The sequence below is a fragment of the Phragmites australis genome, chromosome 1, assembly GCF_958298935.1.
Source record: "Phragmites australis chromosome 1, lpPhrAust1.1, whole genome shotgun sequence".
In the NCBI taxonomy this organism is placed as follows: Eukaryota; Viridiplantae; Streptophyta; class Magnoliopsida; order Poales; family Poaceae; genus Phragmites; species Phragmites australis.
The window spans coordinates 20,806,408-20,833,432 of record NC_084921.1 but is presented as its reverse complement, the minus strand read 5'-3'; the positions used below and the strand labels follow the sequence as shown (position 1 = coordinate 20,833,432).

General features: G+C 45.6%; 1 protein-coding gene across 1 annotated transcript; it reads left to right on the top strand.

Moving 5' to 3' along the window:
* The first annotated feature begins 298 nt into the window (after positions 1 to 298).
* LOC133912596 (4-coumarate--CoA ligase-like 7) lies at positions 299 to 26,926 on the top strand. The gene is made up of 5 exons (XM_062355428.1): positions 299 to 1,541; positions 25,599 to 25,785; positions 25,894 to 26,039; positions 26,144 to 26,211; positions 26,413 to 26,926. Exons 1-5 carry the CDS (start codon positions 486 to 488, stop codon positions 26,639 to 26,641), a joined length of 1,686 nt encoding a protein of 561 aa, XP_062211412.1. The 5' UTR covers positions 299 to 485; the 3' UTR covers positions 26,642 to 26,926.
* The last annotated feature ends 99 nt before the right edge of the window (positions 26,927 to 27,025 follow it).

Here is a 27,025-nt window from a genome sequence, read left to right as displayed (position 1 = left end):
AACGAATGAACTAGGGTTTTAAGATTTTATGACGATGGCAAAATGCGGGAGTGAGCGACTGGCGAGTGTTGGGCTAGGCTAGCCAGCTAGGGCGCTAGATTGGCAGGTTGCGATTTGCAAAGACCCGCTAGACCTGTGAGGGAGATTTAGCATCCCAAGCCATACCTAAGGGACACAGAATCCACGAAGACCTGGTCTCACAAGTGTAGCTGTCACCGCTACGTCCTACGGTTTATTAACTTGAGAAATGTCCGTACCTCTGAGATCCTGCGCGTGCATCAAGGCACCTACCTCCATGCGTGGTGACTTTACACTAGCCTGCGCCACCGATCAGACTCTGTCTAGGCTTGGTCTCAATAAAACAAGGAAGGCTCGTCTCTGCAGCCTGGCTCACCGTCTCAATAAACATCAGAGAAACCAAACAAACAACTTCACCACCTCCGCGTCTTACCAACTCCTCGACGCAGTCACAAGTTATCAAGGAAATGGCCACCCCCGCGCCCGCCGTGGCCAACGCCGATGGATGCAGCGCTGGCGCCGGCGGCGTGATTAATGTCGACGGACGCAGCGGCTACTGCGCGGCGACCAGGACATTCCGCAGCCTGCGGCCACCGGTGCCGCTGCCGCCGGCGGACGTGCCCCTCTCGTTCCCGGCGTTCGCGTTCTCGCTCCTGCCGTCCCCGCTCCCCGCTTACCCGGCTCTCATCGATACCGCCACGGGCGAGGCCGTATCGTTCCCGGCGTTCCTGTCCCAGGTGCGCGCGCTCGCGGGTGCCCTGCGCTCGCGGGTCCGGCTTGGCCGGGGCAACGTCGCGTTCGTGCTCGCGCCGGCGCGGCTGGACGTCCCGGTGCTCTACTTCGCGCTCCTATCCATTGGCGCCGTCGTGTCTCCTGCCAACCCGGCACTCACCGCCGCGGAGGTCGCCGTCCTCGTCGCCCTGTCGGGCGCCTCCGTCGCCTTCGCCGTGTGCTCAACCGCTGCCAACCTGCCCGCCGGCCTCGCCACCGTCCTCCTAGATTCGGATCGCTTCCGCTCCTTCTTGCACAACGACGATTACAAAGAGGAATCAGCGCTGGACACGGTGGTGGTGCGCCAGTCGGAGACGGCGGCCATCCAGTACTCGTCGGGAACGACCGGGCGGGTGAAAGCCGCGGCGCTGCCGCACCGGAGCTTCATCGCGATGGTAGCGGGTTCCCACGCCCTGTTCGAGAAGCCGACGCAGGGTCGCGAGAGGCTGCTGCTGGGGGCGCCGATGTTCCACTCCATGGGGTTCTACTTCACATTGAAGGGGGTGGCAATGGGCCAGACGACGGTAGTGATGACCGACGCGGTGGCGCGGCGCGGCGTGAAGGGGATGATGGAGGCGGCGGAGCGGTGGGCGGTCGCTGAGATGACGGCCTCGCCGCCGGTGGTGGTGGGCATGGCGAAGGCCAGGTGCAACCTGGAGGCGCTACAGCGGGTGATATGTGGCGGCGCGCCGCTGTCGAGGGCGGCGGCAGAGAGTTTCCGGCGACGCTTCCCGAAGGTGGACCTCTGCATGGTAAGTTTTCGCTGTACATGTCTATGTCCCTTTCATTGTACTGTTTGCCAATGCGTATCCTTTGTTTTTATCGGAATTTCAAGAGTTCGGCAGAATTTTGCCCAAAACTTGTTCGGCTCAAATACAAACCTTCTTAGAATAAGAAAAAACAAAAAAAAATGCTGATTGATGATAGAAAAAAATTGTACCCGCAACACATTGAAAAAACATGTGATCCACATTTCAGTTCTGAGCAAAAGATTTTTTTCAAAGTACATAGTTTAACACGCACACAAGCTCACATATGCTCGTATAGATGTATCTTAATACATACCTTAATAAGATTGAAGATATAACATCACGTAGGACAGACGTACGTTTTGATCACTGAACTCATCTACATGTACTTATACTATTATTTTTTAGGAATTAATTAAAAAAATACGAGCACTTATACTAAGTGGAGGACTTAAACCCTAATAAATATGTTCTATCATAAAAACTCTAACCAATCCAGCTACATCCGGTTCACAGCAAAGTAAGTATTACTTATCTCCACGTTTAGACAAGCTGTTATCTCAGGTCGGTACTTTATTATTTGCCAGATCAGCTAAAAGGAAATTATGAACTCTAGGAGGAATAGTTAACTCGACATCGTTGGAGTAAAAACAGGCGACACTCCTACAGTACAATATATCATGCAATCTTATTAGGACCCGTGAATCATCTACAAACATGTGTCTCGTGTTTTAATTGTTTTAAATACCGGGAATAACAGAGGGATGATACACCGCTAGACTTCAATCAAATCTTGTAGGGGCCAGTCTTAATGTGATAAGATAAGAGATCACATACATAATTTAGGGAGAGGGTGAAAACTTCAATTCATTGAAATATTTTTTTCACATAATAAGGGGCACTTGGTTGACTTGGAGCTACGGATAAGACTTGGTCACTAATGTCAACATCCAACAACCACGTACTCTCTCTAATTCAGAATAAATATGTATTTTAGATATCAGTATAATCCCTAAAAATATAGCATTGACTACTTCTTTTTTTAATATATTGATAAAATATGACAAACAATAAATTATTATGAAAATACTTTTTAAGACAAATCTATTTGTGTCATTTTCAAGTATCGAAGCTCAATATATAAAAAAGTAATTTGTAGGTAAAATTTAAAACAATCAATTATATATAATTCAAAACGAGCGGTCAGCAACTTTATAAGGAGCGGTTGCATAGAACAAGAGGTTTGTCTGTGTCCTAAAACAGGGTCAGGTTTTTTTTTTTCGGGGAATAGAAAAGGTCAGTTTGCTCGAAAACAGCGGATTAGTTGGCTCACAGCGTTGCATTTCCATTTTGTTCCAAAAGTAAAATACACCAAAATTATTAATAGAACTGCCCCACGTCATAGCATTACCCGGCAGGTCGATGCGGTACTGGGTTGGAACTCCGAGACCAAACACTTTCACCGCTGCCTTGTGCCTCTTCTACCCTCCCCTCAAACACTTTAACCGCTGCCATGTGCTGCGCTGCACCTTTTCCATGCGTCGCACTCGCACCGCTGCTACTCAACCATCAGCCATCTTTTCCTGATGCTCTCATCTTACCCTCCTATTCGCATCGCTTTCCAGTTTCTTAGCGATTGTGGTTATCACCGACCTGCTAGCTTATAGTGGAGCCAGAGCACCGGCAACGACGGTGGAGTAGGGAGGGGAAGTTGTGCCGCGATCCTAGGTGGTTTCACTTTCTGAAGTGCTCCAAAACAAACCAATTTTTTGAAGCAAAAAATTCGACAATTCACAGTTGCAAAGAAAAAAGTTTTGGTCTTTAAGCAGCTTTGAGCTTTAGAAGCTGAAACATTTCTTCAAAGAACATCAAGTAAAAAATTGCCATAATCCAATAAGTTGCTACTCCATTAAATCAATGGCCCAGCAGTCCTTTCTTCGAGAAAATGACTAATAAGCTAATCTGTGGTCTGGGGAAACATGTACCTTCCATTAATGATGCAGTGCTGCTAGTTAATTTGTTTAGACGGCAGCTGGTTTTTGGCTGATGAGCAGCATTGTGCTGGACTGCCAGAACGGTTTAACCAGTCCAGCTGATTTTGTACTCAGAACTTGTTTGGATGGGCGGCCATTAACTAGAGCAAGTCCATTTTGGTTGACCAGGACAAAAAAAAGAAAAGAAAAACAGATGTCCCCGTCAGACATCAGCAAATTAAGGATTGTAGCTAATCCTTGCCCCTCCAATCAAGGGCTAAGGACGAGTTGCTATTAGTCCAAAGTAGCATGATCAAATCTACAATAACAGCTTGTGGCGAATAAAACTGGCGCCAGAAAAGTGCGGCACTTGTAAAATTGAACGCTTCCATGTGTCTGCCATGTGTTTTTCCCCTTACTGTTGCGTAGCATCGTCTTCTAGTTATGGGTTTTTATGGCTCGGACGTTTTCTTATTTTTCAAGAAATAAAATCCATGCTACTCTTTAGATTGTTTCCATTTTCTCGGAAAACGTATAACATCATATAATAACCCATGAATGAAACTTTAAGACTGCTATATACAGCACAGCATTATTTCTTTTATAACACTAATTTTTTTTAAAAAGACTATAAAATAGCCTAGGAAGAAAGGAGTAAGTTTGTGGCGAATAGCTCAGACATTGCACATTTTCACTTGACACTGCTTTGAGCTATATAGAAGCTGTGATTATCCTTGATACAACATTAATTAAAAGGTACAATGCAAATAATCAAGTACTACCATGACTTGACCAGGAATCCATTCTCGTGAACAAAACACCCCCACTACAGACACATAAGAGCACCTTTTCCTGCATATCCATACAAGACCTAGGTAGGCATGGTGAGGTCCTGCAAGGTACCCACTACTTGGAGTACCCTCCCATAAAAAAATATGGTTAAGTGGTTCGACAAGAAATGTTATATTTACGAACATGATTACTCATGTTTCCGAAAACTTTGTGGGGACCTTTACTACTTTGCGACGATGGAGGACCGCCCCTAGGGGGTTTATTGCACAAAGCCCCTACAGAGGAAAAGCTTGATCCCAGCGAATAGAAGATGCTCTACTCTGCACAACATAGGGACTATCGTATTTTCGGGTAGCGCACCCGGATAGCAAGTCATAGGCAACACAACTAAATAAGGCTACAAAAGTAGCTAGGTAGCGTTTAAATTTGTTGGTATACCCCATTAAATCATTGACTCTTCCATAAAAAGAGTCTAATAATCACACACCCACTGGTTTGTGCGAGGAGCTAGGTATTATGCCCCGGTTGTAATGACAATTTTTCCTATGAAGATTTCGTAGTGAAAACCTAAATGAGTGGTGTTTGTAGTAGCTAAACTTGAATTCTTTTCAATTATGCATGTTTGTGGCTTGTAGATACACTCTGCATTTCTTCTTAATGTACGGCGGTGCTCGAGTCCTTTTCCATGGAAAGCACATAAAATGAATTAGCAATATAAAAGTCTTCAGGGACATAGTGTAAAATATTTAGTGCAAACGATCAACGAAATTGGTGTCTCAAAGTGTAGCAAGCTCTTGACCCCTGTGTCATCTTGAGAGGCGACTCGGGGGGACAACTCCTTCACCACTTAGCCTCCCTCCCCGTAGCCAAGCGTGGCCACTGTTGCCCCCCACCGGCTGGCAGAGGCAGTGGTGCCAAGCAGCGTCTCATGCGGCCTCCCCTCCCCTCTCTCCCATCCTCTACCCCCTTCCGCCCCTCCAATAAGACCTGCACTCGCCGATGTCTCTAGTGGCATCCATGGCCATGCGGCCTTTGGTGGCGACATATCTGGTGCTTCTATGGCCAGATTAGGTGCCCCATGATGGGATAACGTGGTGGCGGTCGACAACGTGGGCAAGACGCCTGCTCATGGGTGGCGGCAGTGACGGGGCGACACGGAGACATTCACACCTCGGTTAGTGCACGATGACGATGAGCTTTCAATGTTGCTTGCGTTCCACGGTGGGCCGCCCCCGTTCCGGGCATTGGCGGCTTTGGGCCATCATTTTTATGGCTATCGTGGTGGTCAACGGCTAGGTTCGGCTACTAGAAGCATCGGTCGGCCTGCGGTTCTGTGCGGATTGACCTAGATCCATCTATTGTGCCTTACTGGGGTCGTCAGTCCGCAGTTCCGAGGCTTTGTCGTAGTGGTCTTTCGTCGATGGACTTAGAGTTGTTGGTGGTAGCCCTCATCGCCTGTGGAGCCTTGGATCTTCCCTTGCAGGTTCGGCTCTTGCTCTGCACTAGGGTTGCGGTTCTTCTCCATCCCACGGTGCCCACCTCCTGGCCTTCCCAGCGCTGCTTATGCTCCTCCCCTTGCTAGATCTGTCTATTCTCCCAGATCTGGTCCGCAGGGAGTTAGGGGACATGGTGGTGGCTCAGGGGATGCGCACGTGGGTGCCCCAAGCACCGCTCTATTGGCCCTCTTAGCTCCACCGTGGGGTTTACCTGTGTTTGACGGCCAGGGTTTAGGGAATTAGGCGAAAGCCCTACTTGACTTCGATCGATGCTGACGACTGGGGTCTCTCCAGGTGAAAACCTAGCACCAGATATTCTGGATAGGCGACGATGGCGTCTATGGACATTGTACCCTCCCTAGAGCATCGCATTGGAGGCCCCTTCCTAGGTTTGGAGTAGCGGTTAGCTTGGGTGTGGGCCTGGGTCTTTCGACGGTGAAGTTGACCTCTATGTGCCTTTCTGGGCTTGGACATCTCTTTTTCAGGTTGTTTGGCCCCTGTGTTTGCTCTCCACCTTTGGTTAGGTTAGTCATGCAACGGGGAAGTCAGCGTTGCTGTGTCGTCGAGGTGCGACAGTGCTCGACAACGATGACTCAATGCATGTTTCTTCCCCTGCGGAGGAGTCTATGGGTTGAGGTAGTAGTTGTGGGTTCGCTATAGTAAGTCAGAGCTACTGTCCAAGCTTGGTAACTATAACTTATTGCAAACTCTATCTGTTGTCGTGTCCAAGTGGTTGGAGGATCACCTTTTGGGCTATTGTTTTCGACGTAGTTGTCTATTCTGCAGGGGTTTTCGCCGGTTTTCCATCAAATTAACTGTGCAGTTGTGAGATTTTTAGGCCTGATTTTCTAATAAACTAGGTCAATTCTCTTCTTCTGCGAAAAACATTCAGCATTTTTTTTGCCATCGTTTCAAAAAAAAAAAGTCTGCAGTAACCTACAAGCATTATCTTCATGAATTTCTCAGTTCAGATATTTTACGAATTATATTGGTGATAAATCAGGAAGGTTTGCTCCCAAGTCAACCATAGCATTCATCTCAGAAAAATGTGCACCCCGACATGATACTAGGACTAAGACATAACTGATCGAAAAGTATTTCAATTAGTAACAAGAACAACAAAAATAGAACATGGAACAGAAAAACTCTGGACTGGAGTCCACTATTCTATTAGGCCCTTGGTTAGTTAATTAGCATGCTCTTTCGAGTCCCCAATAGTAATTCCATGAGGGTGACACCAACAATCAATCTGCAAGGGACTGACCACCCTGTATGTTCACTACACGGACATACACTTGTCAGCTGTCAGCATAGCCAAAATCACGGCGCGGGTTCACATCATGGGAGTGTCGCCGCGTAGTACCACCAGCTGCAGGAATAGGTTTCAGCCGAGGAGAATTGATTAATTGAGGTGCGCGTATGTGCAAACAAATCTGTGAATAAATAAGGGCTGCTAGGGCCATACTCCTACGGCAGCAGTGCTGCCAGCACAAGAGAGTCCAGCCTTCCAGGGGGGTGTTGTCTAGTCTAGGCTCTAGAGAATATGCATGGAATTTGTACTTCGTACAAGCCAATGCATCGAGTCTCAGAGGACGGATCTGGTGCAGATCTCACTAGAGGTCGTTTGGATTCAAGCTTTCCCACTTTTTTCGGACACCTCTTGCAAGAAATCTAAACAACGTTTGCAATGATTTTTCAAATTTCAAATAGTCAGTCCATTTTTGCCGAGATATTCCGTGAATGTACATCTCAAGCAGAAGAAGTTACATGCATAAGCATCGCCGTGTCTCTTCAAGAAGCGGTGCCAAAAAAATTGGCTTATTTTTCATCCTACTACTATGTGGCAAGAAACGTGCAGTTTCTTCGGCTAATCACTTTTTCAAGTGTCCGTCTTAGGGACTCATGATGAAGTTGCTAGCAACCAAACCAAGCATCGATCTTAGGGTTTCATGAAAGCCCCATGTTGGACCCTCATTCCATTTTTCTTTCTTGTAGTTCATTTTGCACTACTTCCCTGGAGTCTGGACCGGCTGGGGTGAATAATTACCCCCCATGAGACACCTTGATCAATGTAATGATGTTGTTTCAATCGTTTCCTGAGAATAATGATTGGATCAAAATCATTGAACACGCATGACTAAACCTGATAATGGGCTGAAAACCAACACAAAACTGAACCAAACCACTCCCCTCCCAAATCTCAGCCCAGACCACCCCAGCCCACCACCCCCCTCCCAAGTCCAACCCAAACCAAACTAGGTGGACAATTGAGCCCAAACCAAACTAGGTGGACAATTGAACCCAAACCAAACCACACCACATGTCTCAAGCCAGCTCCAAACCATTTTGAGCCCATTTGCTAGATATGGTTTCACGTTACGATATGGTTTGGTTCTACTAGTTAGTTCAAACCGAGCAGCCACCAACCCGGGAGGAGGGCGTGGCGGTGAACAAACTGGAGGTGGTGCGGTGGGAGGAGAGGGAGTCGAGGGTTTCAACAACAAAATCGCCAAATCGGTCACTCTCGGACTTCTTTGCTAGGTTTCAACCCATGGTTTGGAACCGATCTCAACTTGAAAAGTTGAAGCTAGTCCAATCCAAACTAGTCATTTCTATTTGCTAGCTCAAAATGAAATAACCCACTAGCCATCTTAGCTCATTCCCCACCAAACCAAATTAGCCCAACTCAAAAACTACCCTACTAAAACCAGTTTTAGCCCAAACCATTTGCAGGGCTACGTGTGACTGATCATCGATCATGCTTGTGCTGCGTTGTCAGCCTCTGGTCTTTGACCCAATCAGTTCATCTGCTTTCGGCCATCATGTTGGGGAATGGTACCTTGTTAGCCCTCTTATGTGACTTTGACCAGTCTCAGCCAACCGAAGATAGGAAGTAACCGGTAGCACTAACACAACAGCAGAGATGTTTTGTAGGTATGGATCCGGTCTTGAGGAGCCATGATAACAAAAGGCATAAGGAAGGCTTGAAGAGCCACTTGGGGCGAATCGAAGGACTCGAAGGCTAGAGACTCAGCCACGAGGATGAAGGTCGCTGAAGGTGTCGATGAAGGACAACGGGCCACCTGTTGCGAAGTGAAGGGCTCGAAGGAACAAGGCCGAAGGAAGGCCCGGAGATAGACGTCCAGGTTGCCGAAGGGCCGACTAACACGTGTATTGTCCTGTGATGGTATAACATGCAATAATGTAATGACTGTAGTACACCAAGAATATTTCGAGAATGTTCTTATGAACAGGGGGACTAATGTAATATGAACCTAGGTGGTTGGGGTATGACTATAAATACCTTAAACTATTGATGTGATGGAATGAACAATTAAAATCCCAAAAAATACATGTTCACTGTGTTTTGATTTAGATCCCAACATTTGACACCAAAAGTGGGGACCAAACCCATGACCACATGGTGAGAGAGGGAAGTCACAAGTCATGCCACTGAAGACTAGGAAGGAAAAGGCAAAGAAGACGGCATATTCTGAACATGGCTCGAAAGGTCAAGAGTAGCTGGCAGAGGAAGGAGGAATAAAGGAGGTCTATCGTGAGGCTAACGCCCAAGGAGATCATGAAGTCGAACCTCATGACAACAGTGAAGCCCAATACAAGTGGCAGGTGGAGGAGGCAGTGAAGCAGGTACATGAGCTCCTGGAAGAACTTAGGTCCCTTTGCCAATCCATGGCATCTCAGCAGGGACCATGAGGGGGCATATCGAAGACCTGAACCTAGAGTTGATGCCTAGGTAGGCTTTGGAGGAGCCCATCTGACCGCGGGTAGTAGACCCTAACTCCCCACAGTCCCTGGGCCTACAGACGCGGGCGTGGCCTCTAGGCTTTAAGGTGCCACACGTCCATCTGTACAATGGCGAGACCGACCCCAAGGAGTTTGTGATGAGCTTTGAGGCTTGAGTAGAGTCGGCAAGGGGGACGACACCATTATGGCAAAGGCCTTCGTTCTTTTTATAAAAGGGGTAGCCCTCTCTTGATACATCTTGTTACCTCTAGGAAGAATTTACTCCTTGGAGCAGCTTTGTGAAGCTCTCTTCTCACATTTCTAAGGAAACTATGCTGCTCTGATCACCATGGGAGATCTGTTTGTGGTAAGGTAGAAGGAGGGCGAAAGCTTAAAGGAATACATGTGTCACTTTTTCTACAGGTGAAGTGCCAAGCGAATAGCCTGAGTGATGATATAGTGATCGATGTGGCTCGACGGGGGCTCTGGGCAAGTGCATTGGCCTCGCACATAGCTCGAAAGTCGGTCAAAAGTGTGGATGAGTTGTTTGCTAAAATGGAGGAGTACTTTAGGGTGGAAGAAGATGATTTGCGGAAACACTCCGACTAAGAACCTTCGGATCCCTAGAACCATTGACATAAGAACGACGATAAATCCTAAGGAAGAGAGAGGGAGGACAAGCCGAAGGGGCACCATCATTCTCCAGAGGGGTAGAGAACACTTTTCTCACTCGAGGGATTAGAAGAGGAATGTTTTCGGCATTGGTGATGGGTTGATAGAAGCCCATCAAGAGACAGAGGCAGAGTCAGGGGCTGGGGGCATGGAGGTGACCACACTAGAGAATTCTATTGTGCAGTGCATGGTGAAGATGCTAACCACACCACCAAAATGTGCCCGCACACCATGGCATTGAGGGAAGACTTGCATATGTAAGCTATGTAGTCATCTGGCTCCAACCAGGCTCTCGAGGCTCTCGAGCCTTGGATAGTGTATCATGCAGAACCCTTACGAGCCAACAGTGATCGTAGTACCGACGAGCCTTTGATGCATCACCTCTGATACCTCCTTTGATATATCAACCGCATCCTTCATAATGGGTCAGAAATTATTAGCCACAGTATCCCCCTCCAAATGAATTACCGCCCCCGCTGCCTTGCATGGCCATTAAGGCCTCATTAGAAGGGAACCAGAACATGGTCTTGGCTATCTCTAGAGGCTCAAAACATGAATTCGATTCAAAGAGGTAGCAAAAAGAATATATGTGGAGGGTGAATCACGTCAGATCTCACCCTCCCTTTATGAAGTCTCGATGGTCTCATGTACCTATCACCTTCATCATCACTGTGAATGTCTTAGGGTCCAAAGTTCACCGAGTGTTGATAGATGGTGAAAGTTCATCAGATTTGCTTTTTGCTGAGGCTTTCAATCCCATGGGAATAGCCAGAAGTCATCTTTGGCCCACCGGAACCCCACTCTTGGGCTTCAAAGGCTGGAAGGTCGAAGCCCTCGGGCGAATTTCCCTCCCAATTACCTTCGGAGGTGGGGGAAAACTATAAACAAAAGAGATATTGTTCAATGTGGTGGACTTCCTGTACTAGTATAATGCAAATACTCGAAAGGAGAGTTCTGGCAGGCTTCGGCGTTGTCATCCGCCATGTCTATCTATGTATGAAGATGCCTTGCTTGGAAGGGGTTATCACCATGTCGGGGGATCAGGTAGTGGCCCTAAAGGATCAAGCTGAGACTGATTCCAGGGCAATACAATGTTCATGTTTTATCCATAGTTGCAGTTGACCGAAAGGAACCGTGTCACTAGGTACCGAAGCTGAAGCTAGAAGATGACACTAAGTGAGTCTTGCTACACCTAGGGGACAAAGAGAGGTGGGTTCACATTTTCGCTTGGTCACACTAAAACCTACCAAGAGTCAGCCATTGGTTAATCAAGCATCATCTCAACATTGATATCCCTAGAATGCCAAGAAGCTACTAAGATTAAGGTGCAGAAGTTCCTCAAGGCCGAAGTGATATGCAAAGTCATGCTTGGAGTGGCTAGAGTACCCTGTGCTGGTCAAGAAAGGCAATGGGAAGTGGAACATGTGTGTTGACTTCACAGATCTTAACAAGGTGTGTCCTACGGATGATTCCCCCTTGGCCCGAATAGACCAGCTGATCGACGGTACTGTAGGTTCAGAAATGATAAGCTTTCTTGACGCATACTCCAGGTATCACCAGGTGTGGATGGCTAAGGAAGATAAAGTGAAGACGAGCTTTATAACACTCTTTGGGACCAATTACTATGTGTGGATGCCTTTTGGCCTTTGTAATGCTGGCACAATCTTCGAGCATCTGGTGAGTAAAGTCCTGAAGACCCAACTTGATCACAATGTCACAGCCTACATCGATGATATTGTCTTCCGAAGTCAGAGTGAGGGAGATCGCTTGGCAAACCTAGAGTAAACTTTTTGCAACCTTCAAGCAGAGGGCTACGCCTGTGTCCGAAGAAGTGTGTCATTGGAGTCTGTTCTGACCAGTTGCTAGGATTTCTAGTATCCTTAAGGGGAATCGAATCTAACCTGGAGATAATAGGAGCCATCATGAACGACACCCCCGCATCAATTAGGGATACACAACGTCTAATAGCAAAGACGACTTCATTGAATCGTTTCTGATAAATAGAGAAGAGCATGCCTTTCCATCGTGTCCTCTGGGGCTCAAATCCATTCCAATGGACCGATGAGCAGCAAATGGCCTTCGAAGCATTAAAAGAACATTTGATTACTCTCACCACCTTACCCAGTCCAGAGCCCGGTGCTAGCTTGTTATTGTCGACATAGCCTCCCCTTTGGTAGTTAGTGAAGTGCTTATTCAAGAGAAGAAAGACAAGAACAACCTTTGGCAGCTTTCGATACTATGTTTCAGAGGCCCTGAGTGGTGCCAAGGAGTGGTATACTTAGCTTGAGAAGATGGCATTTGCTGTGGTCATGACATCTAGAAAATTGAAGCTCTACTTGATAGCCCATCAGATGATGGTCCCAACCTCCTACCCACTAAATGACATCTTTGCAAACTACGAAGCCACGGGGCGCATCAAGAAATGGGCACCAAAACTCTCCCCTCTGTGTGTTACCTTTGTCGCATGCACGGCTATCAAGTCTCAAGTCCTGGCTGAATTTGTTGCTGATTGGACACCTCATGCCAGAGCGCCACCCAAGCTGGAGCTTGATCTCTTGTGGTCCATATATACAGACAGAGACTGGGGGCTTTCAAGTGCAGGTGCGATGATAGTGGTGATCTCTCCGAGCAGATCAAAGCTATATTACGCAGTGAGGTTACATTTTGGTACAACAAACAACACTTCAGAATACGAGGTAGTATTGTTGGGCCTTCAAAAAGCAAGAGCCTAGGGTCCAAGAACGCTTTAGTAAACACGGATTCGTAGCTCGTTGTAGGCCAAGTTGATAAGTCGTTCCGAGTTCAAGATCCGAAGCTGGTCAAATATTTCCAATTGGTGCTGAGAATGCAAAATGGGTTTCACATTAAACGCCATTCCAAGAGGCGAAAATCAAGAGGCTGACATGCTAGAGAAGATTGTGGCCTAGTGCACCCCTCTACACCTGGAGGTGTTCTTTGAAGATCTTAAGGCTCTACTTATGGTTTGCGAGGAAACCCTAGCGCACATAGCAGTACTAACATAGGTGGATTAGTGTACCCCATTACTAGCCCATCTATAGAGTCAAAGCACTATTGAAGACAAAAGCAGAGCTAAGAGAATAGTCTACATAGCAAGGAATTACCGAATCATTGATGGTAGCTTGTATAAGGGGCGGGGGGGGGGGGTGTGCACCACTACTGTGATGCATGTCAAAATCCAAAGGGAGAGAATTACTTTGGGAAATGCATCAAGGGCTTTGTGTGTCACATTGGCCCTAGGGACCTAGTGTTGAAGGCATTTTGGCAATGCTTCTATTGGCCCACAACAGTATCAGATGCGAAGGTTATGTTTTGCACATGCCCAGAGTGCCAATGGATGGGGAGGAAGTCACAAAAATTTGCTCGGGAATAGATATGGCCCCTAGCATGCTAGGGAATAGATATCTTCGGCCCCTTCCCTCATGCCCCATGGGTCCTCAAATACACATTGATTATGGTGGAGTACTTCTCCAAGTTGATTGAGGCACACCTCTCGCACACATCACAGTGAATAGATACAATGCTTCTTCTAGTGGCTGGTGGTATGTTGTTTTGGAGTGCCCCGCAAAGTCACATTAGACAATGACACACAATATGATTCTTCGTTGTAATGGAGGTTCTATGAGGACATTGGATTGAAGATATGTTTCACGTTAGTCGGTCATCTATAATCCAATGGAACGGTTGAGCAGGCCAACAGAAGTGTGTCCGCAGCATTGGCCAAATGGTTAGTCAGATTGTCAAAGGGCAAATGGGTCAAAGAACTAACGAAGGTCTTATGGTCTATTCACACAACTTCCACCCAGCCAACGGGATTCACTCCATACCACTTATTGTTCGGCATTGAAGTTGTTACCCACGAATAAGTAAAGACATAGTCACTGTGAATGCTCTCTACCACCCTAAGAGAAGAGTCCCTCTCGAAGGATCTAGTGGGAGAATCTCGTCTGCTACCAGTAGCGAACCTCGCCAAGTATCAGCAAGAAACAAAGCAATGGGTAGACAAGAAAATTAGAGCCAAGGCATACTGACCTGGAGACCTCGTCCTTCGCCCCTGACTCAATCACAAAACAGTGGGAAAGCTACAAACCAAATGGGATGGTCCCTTCCTCATAGAGTCCTAAAGACCATAATCCTATCATTTAGCCACGTTGGATGGCCAAGGGCTCCCCCACATGTGGAACGCGGACGTGCTCCGCAAGTTCTGGGTTTTACAGTGGGATTCGCATGCCAAAGCTATCTAGTTCTAGAAAATTTAAATAGGGTTTCTGCTTATTTTTGTCCTTTCCTTCAGAATTGTACTCTTTTTAGCCCTTCGGAGTTGTACTCTTTTCCTTGCAAGGGAAACCCCACTTCAGGGAGCAAGGTTTTTAATTAGGCAGTCTCTTTGTGTAATCCCTTATGAATGAAAAGCGTGTATTCTCCGATGAGAAGCATTATTTGATAGGGGCGAAGTCTAAGGACTCCCTTGTGGCCGAAGTTTAAGGATTCGCCACTCCTATCATTTGATTAAGTCTAAGGACTCCCAAAGGCTGACAAGTAAGGACTCGCCTATGACGACATAGGGGTAAAATCAAAGGACTACCCAGTGGCCAAAGTCTAAGGACTCGCCACTCCTATCACAGGACAAAGTCTAAGGATCCCCAAAGGCTGACGTCTAAGAACTCGCCTACAATGACTCAAGGGCAAAGTCTAAGGAATCCCTCATGGCTAAAGTCTAAGGACTCTCCACTCTTATTTATGGGATTGAGTCTAAGGACACCCGAAAGCTGACATCTAAGGACAGGTAGATGACGACGTAGAAGCGAAGTCTAAGGACTCCCCCATGTTCGAAGTCTAAGGACTTGGCACTCCTATCACGGGATTAAGTCTAAGGACTCCCGAAGGCTGATGTCTAATGACTCACCTATGATGATGTAGGGGTGAAGTCTAAGGACTCCCTCGTGGCCAAAGTCTAAGGACTCGCCAATCATTTCGTGGGAATTAAGTATAATAACTCCAAAGATTGATGTCTAAGGACTCGCCTACGATGACACAGGGGCGAAGTCTGAGGACTCCCCCATGGCTAAAGTCTAAGGACTCACCACTCCTATCACAGGACAAAGTCTAAGGATTGCCAAAAACCCACACATTTGGGAACTTGACTCATTGCTCCGAAGCCATGATTCGAGAACTCATAATGATAACCAATAACGTGAACTTGATTATATAACAAACAAATAGAGTTACATATTACAGCAAAGGAGACTTCTCCGCAGAACCCAAGGTCATACGTGAGCGCTTGTACATATGTATTGCTTCATGCTACTTGGAATACAAAGCCACGTCTGGCATCAACGGGTGCTTCGGGGTTGACATCTTTTCTTGACGAGTCACTTGAACGATGGAACCCGATGATGAAGACACCATGAAGGAGCTAGGAGCATAAGGCTCCGTTTCTTCTACAGGCTCCACCTTCGGAATCTGAAGGTCTTCTATGTTTGGACGTCGAGTGAGACTTTGTTCCCTCTAGTTGCTAGCACCAATCTATTGAAGTTTGCCTAAAATTCTCTAGTGTCAATATTTTGAGCGAAGTTGATAGCCACACACTCCACCCAATAGTCTTCAATGCCTCCATAGGGATCTTGACACAGGAACCTGTACCAAGTCACACCAGGTGCTAAAAGGTTGTTGCATTCGATAGCCAATGGGAGCACATCCAGTGAAGGGGGCCAACTCTTCGGCCCAATCCTTGAAGCCAGCGTCTTCTCTCATCCATGACAAGGACAGGGGCCTTGCCCTGCTGTACATTTCACTATGAAACCAAAATTTGAACAAAGTGTATAAATGGTGAAGCAAATGTAAACATACATTTTATTAATCAGGATGAAGTTTGTACACCATCGTAAGGCTACGTTGCAAAAGATTTTACATGATAACAAAGCAATGCTCCGGACCTACGAACTACAAAAGAATGATAGAGTCTAGGCCTAGGGGATTCACACCTAGGTCCGCGAGCGTTGCCTCCTCCGTGCAACCCTCTGTCACTACCGTGGGATCCTGTCGGGGCGGCCGATCCCACTATGCCACTACCTGCACAAGAACTGTGGGTAGTGGTGACGGTGTCATCGTGCCCACACAGAAACCAGTACTTCATAAAGAAGGTGTGGCCCACCCTCTTTATACCGTGGTTGGCAGTTGATGGCACTATCTATGGGGTAACTCAAAGCTAGGCCGAGACAGCACATCAAAATGGGAGCAACAGGTGGCCTTCATAGTGGCCCCAGTGAAGAAAATTCCCGAAGGCCTGGGTCCCTGCTTTCAGGGCACCCACTGCGCCTCGGAACCATACGAGCATCCTACGAAGGTCGACGACAACGGAGGGGCAGGGGCCAGCGCCTAGCCCTAACTCATGCAGCACGATGATCATCTCCACAGAAACCCCTTTAGTTTCCTCTTCGATGGAGTGCTACAACTTAGCCCAGGTTCAGGCCTCCTAGCTTTAGGCCCCCTTCCCCATCCTTGATAGTGACTTTCAAGCTGCTAAGCTCTTTGAGGCGCTGCTTCTTTTGGTCTTCAAGGGCGGCCCTTAAGCTCATCACCACCTCTTCAAGCTACATCCCATTTGACAACACCTCCTCAAAATGGGAACGTGCCTGGTTGAATGCCCTCTGAGTGCACCATGATAGCAGCACGTTCTGCAGATAACAAAAGAATAAATAAGAGGACATTATTGGCTCATGAATCAAAATAGGTTGTAAAGGTATACCATCATCTGGATGGTTATAATATGATGAGGATGGAGGGTGACATGTTGAGGAATTCTCCCCACGAGAGCTAGAAGGGCCGCTCATGCCTCGAACCGCCAAAGAAGGTCAAAGAAAGTGAACCCCTCAGAGCCCAGAAGTGTTGCTACTCTGTAGGGGGACCGAAGACCCAGAGCAGAACAATTGTTTCCCCTTCCCTGGGCGAGGGAGCTCCCAAGTTGAAGTACTCTCTATCACAAATAGGAAGAACATGTTAGCAGGTCCAGAACTGACCAAAAGTAAACAATTGAAATTTTCAACAGTTAAAATACCCGATGTGTCATGCTCGCTCGAAGCCTAGAGCTAAGCCTCTAGGGCCAATGCATCATTGTCGGAGTCACAGTGAAGGTGTGAAGGATGTTTTGCACAGTAAAGTTTAGCCCTCTTCGAGGGCCAGAATAGCAGAAATCAGCAACGTGGGAAAGGGAACGTGCCTTCAAGAGGAGGTGGTGCCGAGCACGTCGGAGCTTCGGGTGAGGAGGAGGTCACTCTTGATCAGCTTCCTCCATAATGGCTAGGGTATCTAGAGAGGATTTTCCTTGTGGCCTTCTATGGCCTCAGCGCATCTTGGTTTCTTTGGGGCTGGGGCATGATAGGCTCCAGTGATGACACGCTTGACCATCGAGACAGAGGCGAAGGAGTCACCAACCTCTATGATTTTCATCTTCTTTTACTTTGCAGCCTCCGAAGGTGGCGATCGGGGCCTGTACCTACTCTAAAGTCCATCATGCGGTTTAACCACAGAAATCGAACCATCTTGATCCTCTCATCATGCTGCACTTTTGAGTACGGGCCGATGAGGGCCTTGGCAGTAGTCTCCATTGCTTCAGCGTCAGCTGCTACCAGAGAGGAGAGTTAGTTGAGGTTAAGAAAATAAGGCGAAGTATCGAAGACCACTATATGAGTACACTCACAAGGTGTGTTCCCATAGTTAAGAATAGGGCAACAAAGACCATCTTCATCCGAAGGAGCTGATAGGCTGTCGAACTCCCATTTGGCACAGAGGGACCAAATGCCAGTAGTGCAGAACAACTTGACCTGGTCACGCATCCCTAGTCGATGAGAAATCATTGCCAAGATCTTGACCTTTCGGGTAGCGACCTCTGTCAGCTCAACTTGCGGCTTCCAGAGGTAAAACATTTGTTTGGTGGTGGATCACAGATGGTACTCATCCAAAACTTTGTGGTAGAACCACCATTCCGTCCAATATGTGCTACACTGATTGCGATAGGCCTTCACAAGGGTCTCCGATGTCCCATGCGGGGCAAAGGAGATGCTGCCAAAGAGACTATTTGTCCCATGCCATCGACCATCACCTTCTTTGATTAATAGTGAGCGTAGCATAGCGAAGCAAAGGCAACTACGGAGGGAACCACTCATTTGATGCTCCACGCCCATATGAAGGAGGCAAGGAGGATGAAGGCATTGGGGGGGGGGGGGGTCAACTATTGAATCTCCAGCTTGTACGGAAGCACACCTCTGAGGAACTTCCTCTAGAGAAACCTCAACCCTGCAGTGAAGAACTCAATGAAGACCACCGCCTCATCCTCGTTTGGAGTTGGTTTCATCACATCCAAGGCTGGCACATGTGCATCTTCAAGGCGACAAAGCCACCCTTGCTCCCCGAGAGAGGCACAGTTGGCTTCGTTGAAGTGTGAAGTCCCATAAAGTGAAGTCAAAGGGACCTTGTCACTGGCCCGCTAAAGGTTAACCTTCACCATGGTTTTGAGAGAGATGAAGGTGTTATTCCAAAGGTCCTGTTAGTGGGCGCTGGAGCTATGCCTCAATCCTTGGCGAAGAGGCAAGAAAAAGTAGAGGAGCGAGAGAACAAGGTGCATCGAGAAAACAAATGAGTGCCACAGGGGGGTGGAGTCCTATTTATACTCATCCCTGTCTGCATGGGCATCGTGTGAGTGAGAAAACCAAACATCATGTGCAAAAGGCAAATGGCAGCTTGACATCTGTCATAACATTTAAATGCGCGTGGTATTCAAGGAACCCGCCCAACTGTTAATAAAAATATTATTATGCTTAATTAAAATTAATTAAATTCTATCAGGGGTTGACTTCAGCTAGCCAAAAGGGAGAACCAAGACTGAAAGAAGAGTTACCATCGTCTAAAGATTCTCAGCTTCAGGACCCCAAAGTTAGACCTCAACCGCGAGGGGCCACTATTTGGTGAATAGTATCATGTTAGTCCCCATGTGTGAGTTCGGCTAGCCTCAGCCAACCCTAGACTAGAAGTAACCAGTATCACTAACACAACAGTGGAGTTGTTTCGTAGGTATGCAGCAAAAGGGACAGCCGATGAGAATCAGGGATCCCTAAGGCCAAGGCCCCGGTCCCGAGGAGCTAGGGTCACCGAAGGCATTGGGGAAGCTTGAAGAGCCATTTGGGACGAAGCAAAGGGCCCGAGGGCCAAAGCCCTGGCCACGAAGATGAAGGTTACTGAAGGTATCGACGAAGGACGATGGGGCACCTGAAGTAGAGTGAAGGGCTCGGAGGAACGAGGCCGAAGGAAGGCCTGGTGGTAGCCATCGAGGTCATCGAAGGGACGACTGACACGTGTACTATTTTGTGATGGTACAATCTGTAATAATGTAAGGAATGTAGTACCCCAAGAATATTCTAAGAAGGTTCTTATCAACATGGGCACTAATCTAATGTGAACCTATGTGGTTGTGATATGGTAATAAATACCCCACTACATTGGTCCGATGGAATGAACAGTTAGAATCCTACAAAAAATACGTCCATAACATTTTTTTTGGAAGAGTGAGGCAACCTATTATTGATAACAAGATTTAGCATTTATAGTGGTCATTGCAGCAATGACTGACTTAATGGGCATTCAGCGATCACTGCATCCACCGATTAACAGTGCTCCAACCACTATGAACAGTACCTCTGACCAAATGAATAGTAACTCCGACTAGTGAATAGTACTTTATGACCATGACCAATGACTACGATAAGTGGTTACGACCAATGAGGCGATCAGTGACTATGATTTGTTTCAGCAGTTGGTCTTTGGACAGGTGGAAGAACTGATCGGATTCAAGTACATGGATATGTTAAGCAAGTAGTCGAATTCAAGAAGGTCGAGCTGCAATAAAAGATACTTAGGTAGATATATGGGAGTTTACATGGTCGATTAGGAAAGATATGTTAGTTATAGAAAGTTTGGAGATCAAAAAGCGCAGCCAAATCATATATGTAAGTCTTGTCGGTTTGAATTAGAAGTCCTGATCTCTTACGACTAAGACACGCCGCCCTTTAAATATGAGAGGGCCATGGCCGATTGAGAAAATCAACCAATCGATCAAAACACAATCTATTTTTCATTTTTATCTCTTTTGCCTAGCTTATGTAGTTTTGTTCTCTCTTCCAATCTACATTGCTATCTGTTCTTGATCTCGATGACCAAGGACAAGTCGTCGGTCGTGCTCCGATGGGGTCCCTACCGAGCATGAGTGATGACGAAGGTTCGACAATGCAGCGTCACGACCAGGGTATCCCGGGTGCTGCTCACCGGATTATGCACATGAGGTGCTTAATGTTTAGCGTGACATCTTTTCACGTCAACACACTTTTTGGCGACTCGGCTAGGGAAGAAACTTTCTGCTCTCATCTAGCCATATTCTGAAACCCTAGCCATGACGAACGGATCCAAAGTTGACCCCGAAAATGTCATTGTGCCCGCCATCGAAGAGCTAGATGAGGAGGCACAACAAGAATAAGAGCAGCTCAAGATGGAGTTTGACAAGGCGTTCGCTTCACGCTACCAAAAGACAAGACATGGCATCATCTGGAAGGGAGGAGATTTCACGCATATCTATTCCAAATCTGATGTAACCCCCACTGTAAGTAACGCATCTCTTACCGAAGAGAAAGTTGCTTTGATGATTGATTAGCAAGTAGGTGATGTTATGGGTAACAAATTGATGCACTAGTTCAACGTTTTGATCAATCATTTAATAGACATTTTGATCCATAGCTCTTGACATGAAAAGTATTAAGGATACACTAAAACAACTTCTATCACATGATGCTAGTGCTTCAACTTCTAATAATGATGATAGAATTCAGAAATATCTTTTTGATTCGTCGGTAAAATTTATATCACCTATGTCCACACAACAAGACATGTCGATAGAACAATTTCATAGCCAAACCAATGTTGTAGGTTCGGCCAATGCTGTGACACTACCGCCTAATTCACTAGATGCTACTAAACCGGAGGTCACGCCATTTGGTTTTCAATTGTCAAACACTATATCTAGTATAATTAACTCAGTTCCACATGTAGCTAATAATAACAGCCGAGTTGATGAAATTTCAGCAAATATGTCAGTAGCTTCATATAATATTGTGGCATATAGTACACCCCCTATACCTTCTCAAGGCTCCGGCATCCCTTATGGTACATTGCCGGAGACTTATTTTAATGTGCCTCCACAAAATACTCCATATACGTAGCCCGTTGTGCTGCATTCTCATGATATACCACCACCACCACATTCTTTTGGGCGGCAACAACAAACTAATGTGACTCCTACTTGGCCCCTGACTGAGCAACCTATGGGGTATGAAAGTATTAGAGAACAAATAGCTAATATTTTGAAGAAACACTTTGGGATAGAACCTAAGGGTAGAACACGTGTCTATAGAAAACCATACCCTGATTTCTATGATAATATTCAGTATCCCAGAAGGTATAGAGTGCCTGAGTTTATTAAGTTTACTGGGGATGATGGTAGAACCACTCTAGAACATATTGCTCAATTTATCTTGCAGTGTGGTGAAGCTAGTGCATGCGATATGTTGAAATTAAGATTGTTTCCTTTATCATTGTATGGCTCTGCATTTATCTGGTTTACTTCTCTAGCACCTAATTCTATTTATACGTGGCCCCAATTAGAGGAAAAAATTTATGGGTATTTTTATACTGGGGAAACTGAGCTTAGATTGTCACATTTAACATCGGTTAAACAAAAACATAATGAGTTTGTTGTTGAATACATTCGAAGGTTTAGAGATATAAGAAACCAATGTTTCAATTTGACAATTTCTAATAGAGATTTGCCCGACCTAGCTTATTCTGGTTTACTTCCTCATTTAAAAGAAAAACTAAAGAACCATGGTTTCTTAGATATTAGCCAAGTATTACAAAAATCTCTGGCTCAAGAAAGCTGAGTTAAAGAGTTTAGAAATTTTCATAGATCAAATGATAGAGTGAGAGAGGATCATCCTAATATGCATATGCTCGAATATTTATCTGAAAATTCGGACAATAGTGATGTTAACGTATGTGTGGCCGAATGGGCTTGGTCTTCTAAGTCTAAACCATTCGTTTGCTCTTCTCTTAAGTCGATGCCTCCTAAGAATCAGTAAGAAGAAATTAAATTTACTTTTGATGTAGCAAAGTGTGATAGAATATTTGATTACTTGCTACAAGAAAAGCAAATTAAGTTGCCTCATGGTCATATAATTCCACCATTAGATGAATTAAAGAGGTGAGCTTATTGCAAAGGGCATAATTCATATTCTCATGCTACTAACATGCAATATTTTCCGCTGTCAAATTCAATCGGCCATTAATGAAGGACATTTGAAATTTGCGGAGATGCAAGTGGACCTTCAATAGTTCCCGGTTAATGTAGTTGATCTCTGAGATAAGAGCATATTAATTCAGCCAACTCAAGCCAAATCGACTAAAGGGAAAAATGTAATTGTTGGTGAAGAAAGGCTAAAACCTTTGGGGGAGAACAAAAACTTATTGAAGGAGATATTGCTTGAGCAGGCTCCCGGAGGTAAGGAATCGATCAAGACCGCAAAAAACACTTCAACCGCCAGGGAGCATGTCAATGCTAAGAAAAGTATGATCAAACCAAAGAATTCGGAGGTTGGCAAGTAGAAAGTCAATGAAGCAAAGAAACATGACAAGGTTGAGAAGTTCAAGCCTACTTTCAAGCAACTCTTGTCTAAATATGAGAAAGATAAGGCCGTCCAAACATATCTGAATCGACCGAGTGGAGCTAAGCGATCAAGATCCCCTTCAAGGCAAGGAGTGCACAATCATCATCAATCAAGGGAGAATAATGCTACTAACATCTACCCATCATTCGGTATGGCGCCATGGTCCTGGATGCCTCCAATGCCTTTTCCTCCTTGCCCAACTTGGGGCTATAACGGATATGGATGCCACCCCCTCCTATGCAATTCAATCCTTTTCATTCGATGTGGACAACACCATGGATGTCAGTATTGGATAGAATATCGTGTCCAGTTCATGACCGATTAAAGCATAGAAATTGGTTTAGTGATGTTCAATATGCTAGAGATGTGAAGAAAGAATACCGGGCCAAGGAGGGTAGTATTTCCATTCAAAATTCAGATTCTAATGTTGATAAGGCAAGTACTACTACTGCTAATATTATTGAGATTGGTACAATAAAAGTAGTGGCCAAAAAACTTGGCAAAGGACCGATCCTCTTTGGTGATAAATCGGTCAAGTCTAAACACATATCTACTATTATCCAAGTTGTTCCAAGGGCTAATGACCATGAAGCAAGTAGTAGCAAGCCGCTTTTTAAGTACTTACAGCCAAGGTGGTGTCCCTTAGGCTTATCTCACACAAAGAAACAAAGATTGCAGTGGTTACACAAACAAGAATTGGTGGAGCAACAAGATGAAAAGTTACGGGATGCTATTTTCAATGAGATTAAGCCAATGCAACCTATGAAGCAAATATGGAGATCAAAACTAGACGTTATAACAGCTCCTACAACAACCCCTTCACTAACAACAACGCCGGCGCCTATGCAAGATGACAAGAAAGATGAAGAATTACTTCATTATGGAGAGTCACCGTTGCATGCTAATGATGCTTCACCAACCAAAGCTATGAACATTAATATGATTTGTATGTTACCTTCGGAGTTTTGGTTAAATGGTGTAGTGAATCAATAAGCAAAGATGTAAGACTAATGTATTAGTTACCATCGTCCTAAGGTATTCATGGCTGATGTCTTGATCATCGCCCTGAGAAATGTAGAAATAGAGAAGGTATGTTTTTAGTGAGCAAGCTTCACCAAAAAACCGGGGGGAGGGGGCATGTGTTGATGACAAGATTTAGTATTTATAGTGGTCATTGCAGCAATGACTGATTTAATGGGCATCCAATGATCAGTACATCCACTGATGAACAGTTCTCCAACCATGGTGAACAGTATTCTAACCACAGTAAACAGTACTCGACCAGATAAACAATAACTCCGATTAGTGAATAGTGACTCTGACCAGTGAATAGTACTTTATGACCTTGAACAGTGACTACGAACAGTAGTCATGACCAGTGAGGCGATCAGTGACCACGGTTTGTTTCAGCAATTGATCTTCGGACAAGTGAAAGAACTGGTCTGATTTAAGTACATAGATACATCAAGCATATAGTCGAATCCAAGAAGGTCAAGCTGTGATTGATTAAAAAGTTTGGAGATTAAAAAACATAGCTGAATCATGTCTGTAAGTCTTGTTCGGTTTGATTAGGAGTCTTGATCTCTTATGACTAAGACATGCTGCCTTTTAAATATGAGAGGGTCATGGCTGATTGAGAAAATCAACCAATCGATCAAAACACAACCTATCTTTTGTTTTTATCTATTTTGCCTAGCTTCTGTAGTCATGTTATCTCTTCTAATCTATATTGTTATCTATTTTGATATCGACGACCAAGGATAAGTCGTCGGCCATCCGCGCTACGACGAGATCCCTCCCGAGCGTGGATGACGATGAAGGTCCGATAACACAGCGTCATGACTGGAGTATCCTGAATGCTGCTAGCCGGATTATGCACATGAGGTGCTTAATGTTTGGCGTGACATCCTTTCGCGTCAACACCTATAATTTGATCGGGTATTTCGCAGTATGCCAATGTCGATGACATGTTTGGTACTGGCCTTCAATTTGAGCTCCAAAATGCTAGGCGCGGCCCAAATGGTCGCTCAAATTTGTTAGGAGTAGTGGTTCTAAGACTTGTTAGGTATCGCATTTTTGCAAATGCACGCAAAGATGAACAGGGAAAAGAGTGAGAAGTTGCGTTGAGCACTTTCTGCTCCAATGGTCCAACCAATGTGTCAGACACTCAGATTAATACGAGTACAGAAGATTTTGAGCTTAAGTTTTATTAACTCTCTTATCAGGGAAAATCGTTAGCTGTGACTTTTTGACCTGTTGTCTAACAATTATCTAAATTCCAAACGATTTTTTTTAAAAAAAATATGACGTGTCCAATTTACTCTCTCCAGCTTTACCAAATGAACTATTTTGTTTACTTGACCGTAGTTAAAATAGTAGAACAGGAGATACCTTGCCACATACCATATGTAACTAAATATTAATCCAAACTTCAAAGAATTATGCCTTCTACATTTCTTTAGTGATCAAGGGAATAAACATTAAATCAACCAAGGGACAAGTTTTATGTAAGTACATGTTTCGGACATTTTGTGTCTGATCACATAGAATTGTATGGTTATCCCTCTTGAACTGAAACTTTGTTGTGTCAATTCATTTCAGGGCTACGGTTCAACTGAGGCGGGTGGTATATCACTGATGATCGACCGGGAAGAGTGCTCCCGTCTCGGCTCCGCGGGCCGCGTCTCGGAGAACGCCGAGGTCAAGATCGTCGACCACGTCAACGGTCAGCCCCTATCAGTCGGGCAGAAAGGGGAACTATTGGTGAGAGGGCCTGCCATCATGACTGGTAACCAAAGCACCAAGTTCCCTGCACTACACCTGAACATTCGCTTCAGTTATTTACATATCCACCTGCATTGAGATTTTCTCATAATTTTCGGGTCACGCTTTGCAGGATACGTCGGCGACGATGGGGCAAACTCTACCGCTTTCGATTCTGATGGTTGGCTTAAGACAGGAGATCTTTGCTATATTGATCAGGACGGGTTTCTGTTCGTGGTGGATAGACTGAAGGAGCTCATCAAGTATAAGGGCTATCAGGTTTGCAGTTTCGTCTTAGTTTCTTAGTTCAGAAAAAATGTCAAGTAGCTTCCTCGAAGTTATTCAGAGACTGATCACTTGCCCTGGTGTATCACACTCTGCAGGTTCCACCTGCAGAGCTGGAGCTTGTCCTTCAATCTTTGCCTGAAATTGTCGATGCTGCGGTTATGCCGTAAGTCCACCACAACATAATATTTCCTGTCTCAGAGTGACAAGTACCATATGCCTCTCTAATCAACCAAAAGTAAAATTGCAGATACTCCAAATCAAGCTTTCCATAGTCTTTTTGGTGCCAGATTATTGCACGTACAAATGGTTTGACTGCTCAATTACTGCGTAGAGTTCTTGGCAGCAATGACAGTTTTGTTTGCAGGTATCCTCATGAAGAGGCAGGGCAAATACCGATAGCGCTGGTCGTGAGGCAATCCGGAAGCAAGGTCACTGAGGCTCAAGTCATGGACTATGTAGCGGAGCGGGTCGCACCGTACAAGAAGATCCGCAAGGTGTTGTTCGTCGACGCCATACCCAAATCACCAGCCGGGAAGATACTGAGAAAGCAGCTGGCGAACTATGTGCAGTTTGGCTGTGTCTCGAAATTGTGATTTGTGAATATGAGGCGTTGCTTGCGTGTGAGGGTGTTTGTGCATGTGCAAAAATTCTATGCAAAGATATGGATTCCGGAGATATCAAAGACTAGAGTGCTGTAAAATTCTATTTGCAAACAGACAATACAGGTTGACAAGGCTGCTACCGATCCGATTGGAGAACACATGTAACCTTGCACGGTTGCACCAAAACGTTTCGGTTGTGTTCTGACAGAAGAATGGCAATCTGTGCCTATATACAACCGGCTTTTTGTGGCCAATCAACGAATGGACTTTAACGTTTGCGCAACACAATAATGCATGTTTGGTACTATGCTTTTCTTCAATTATTAAAACGTGTCCTGCCAATAATCTACACCGACATTCACATTCATACATCCT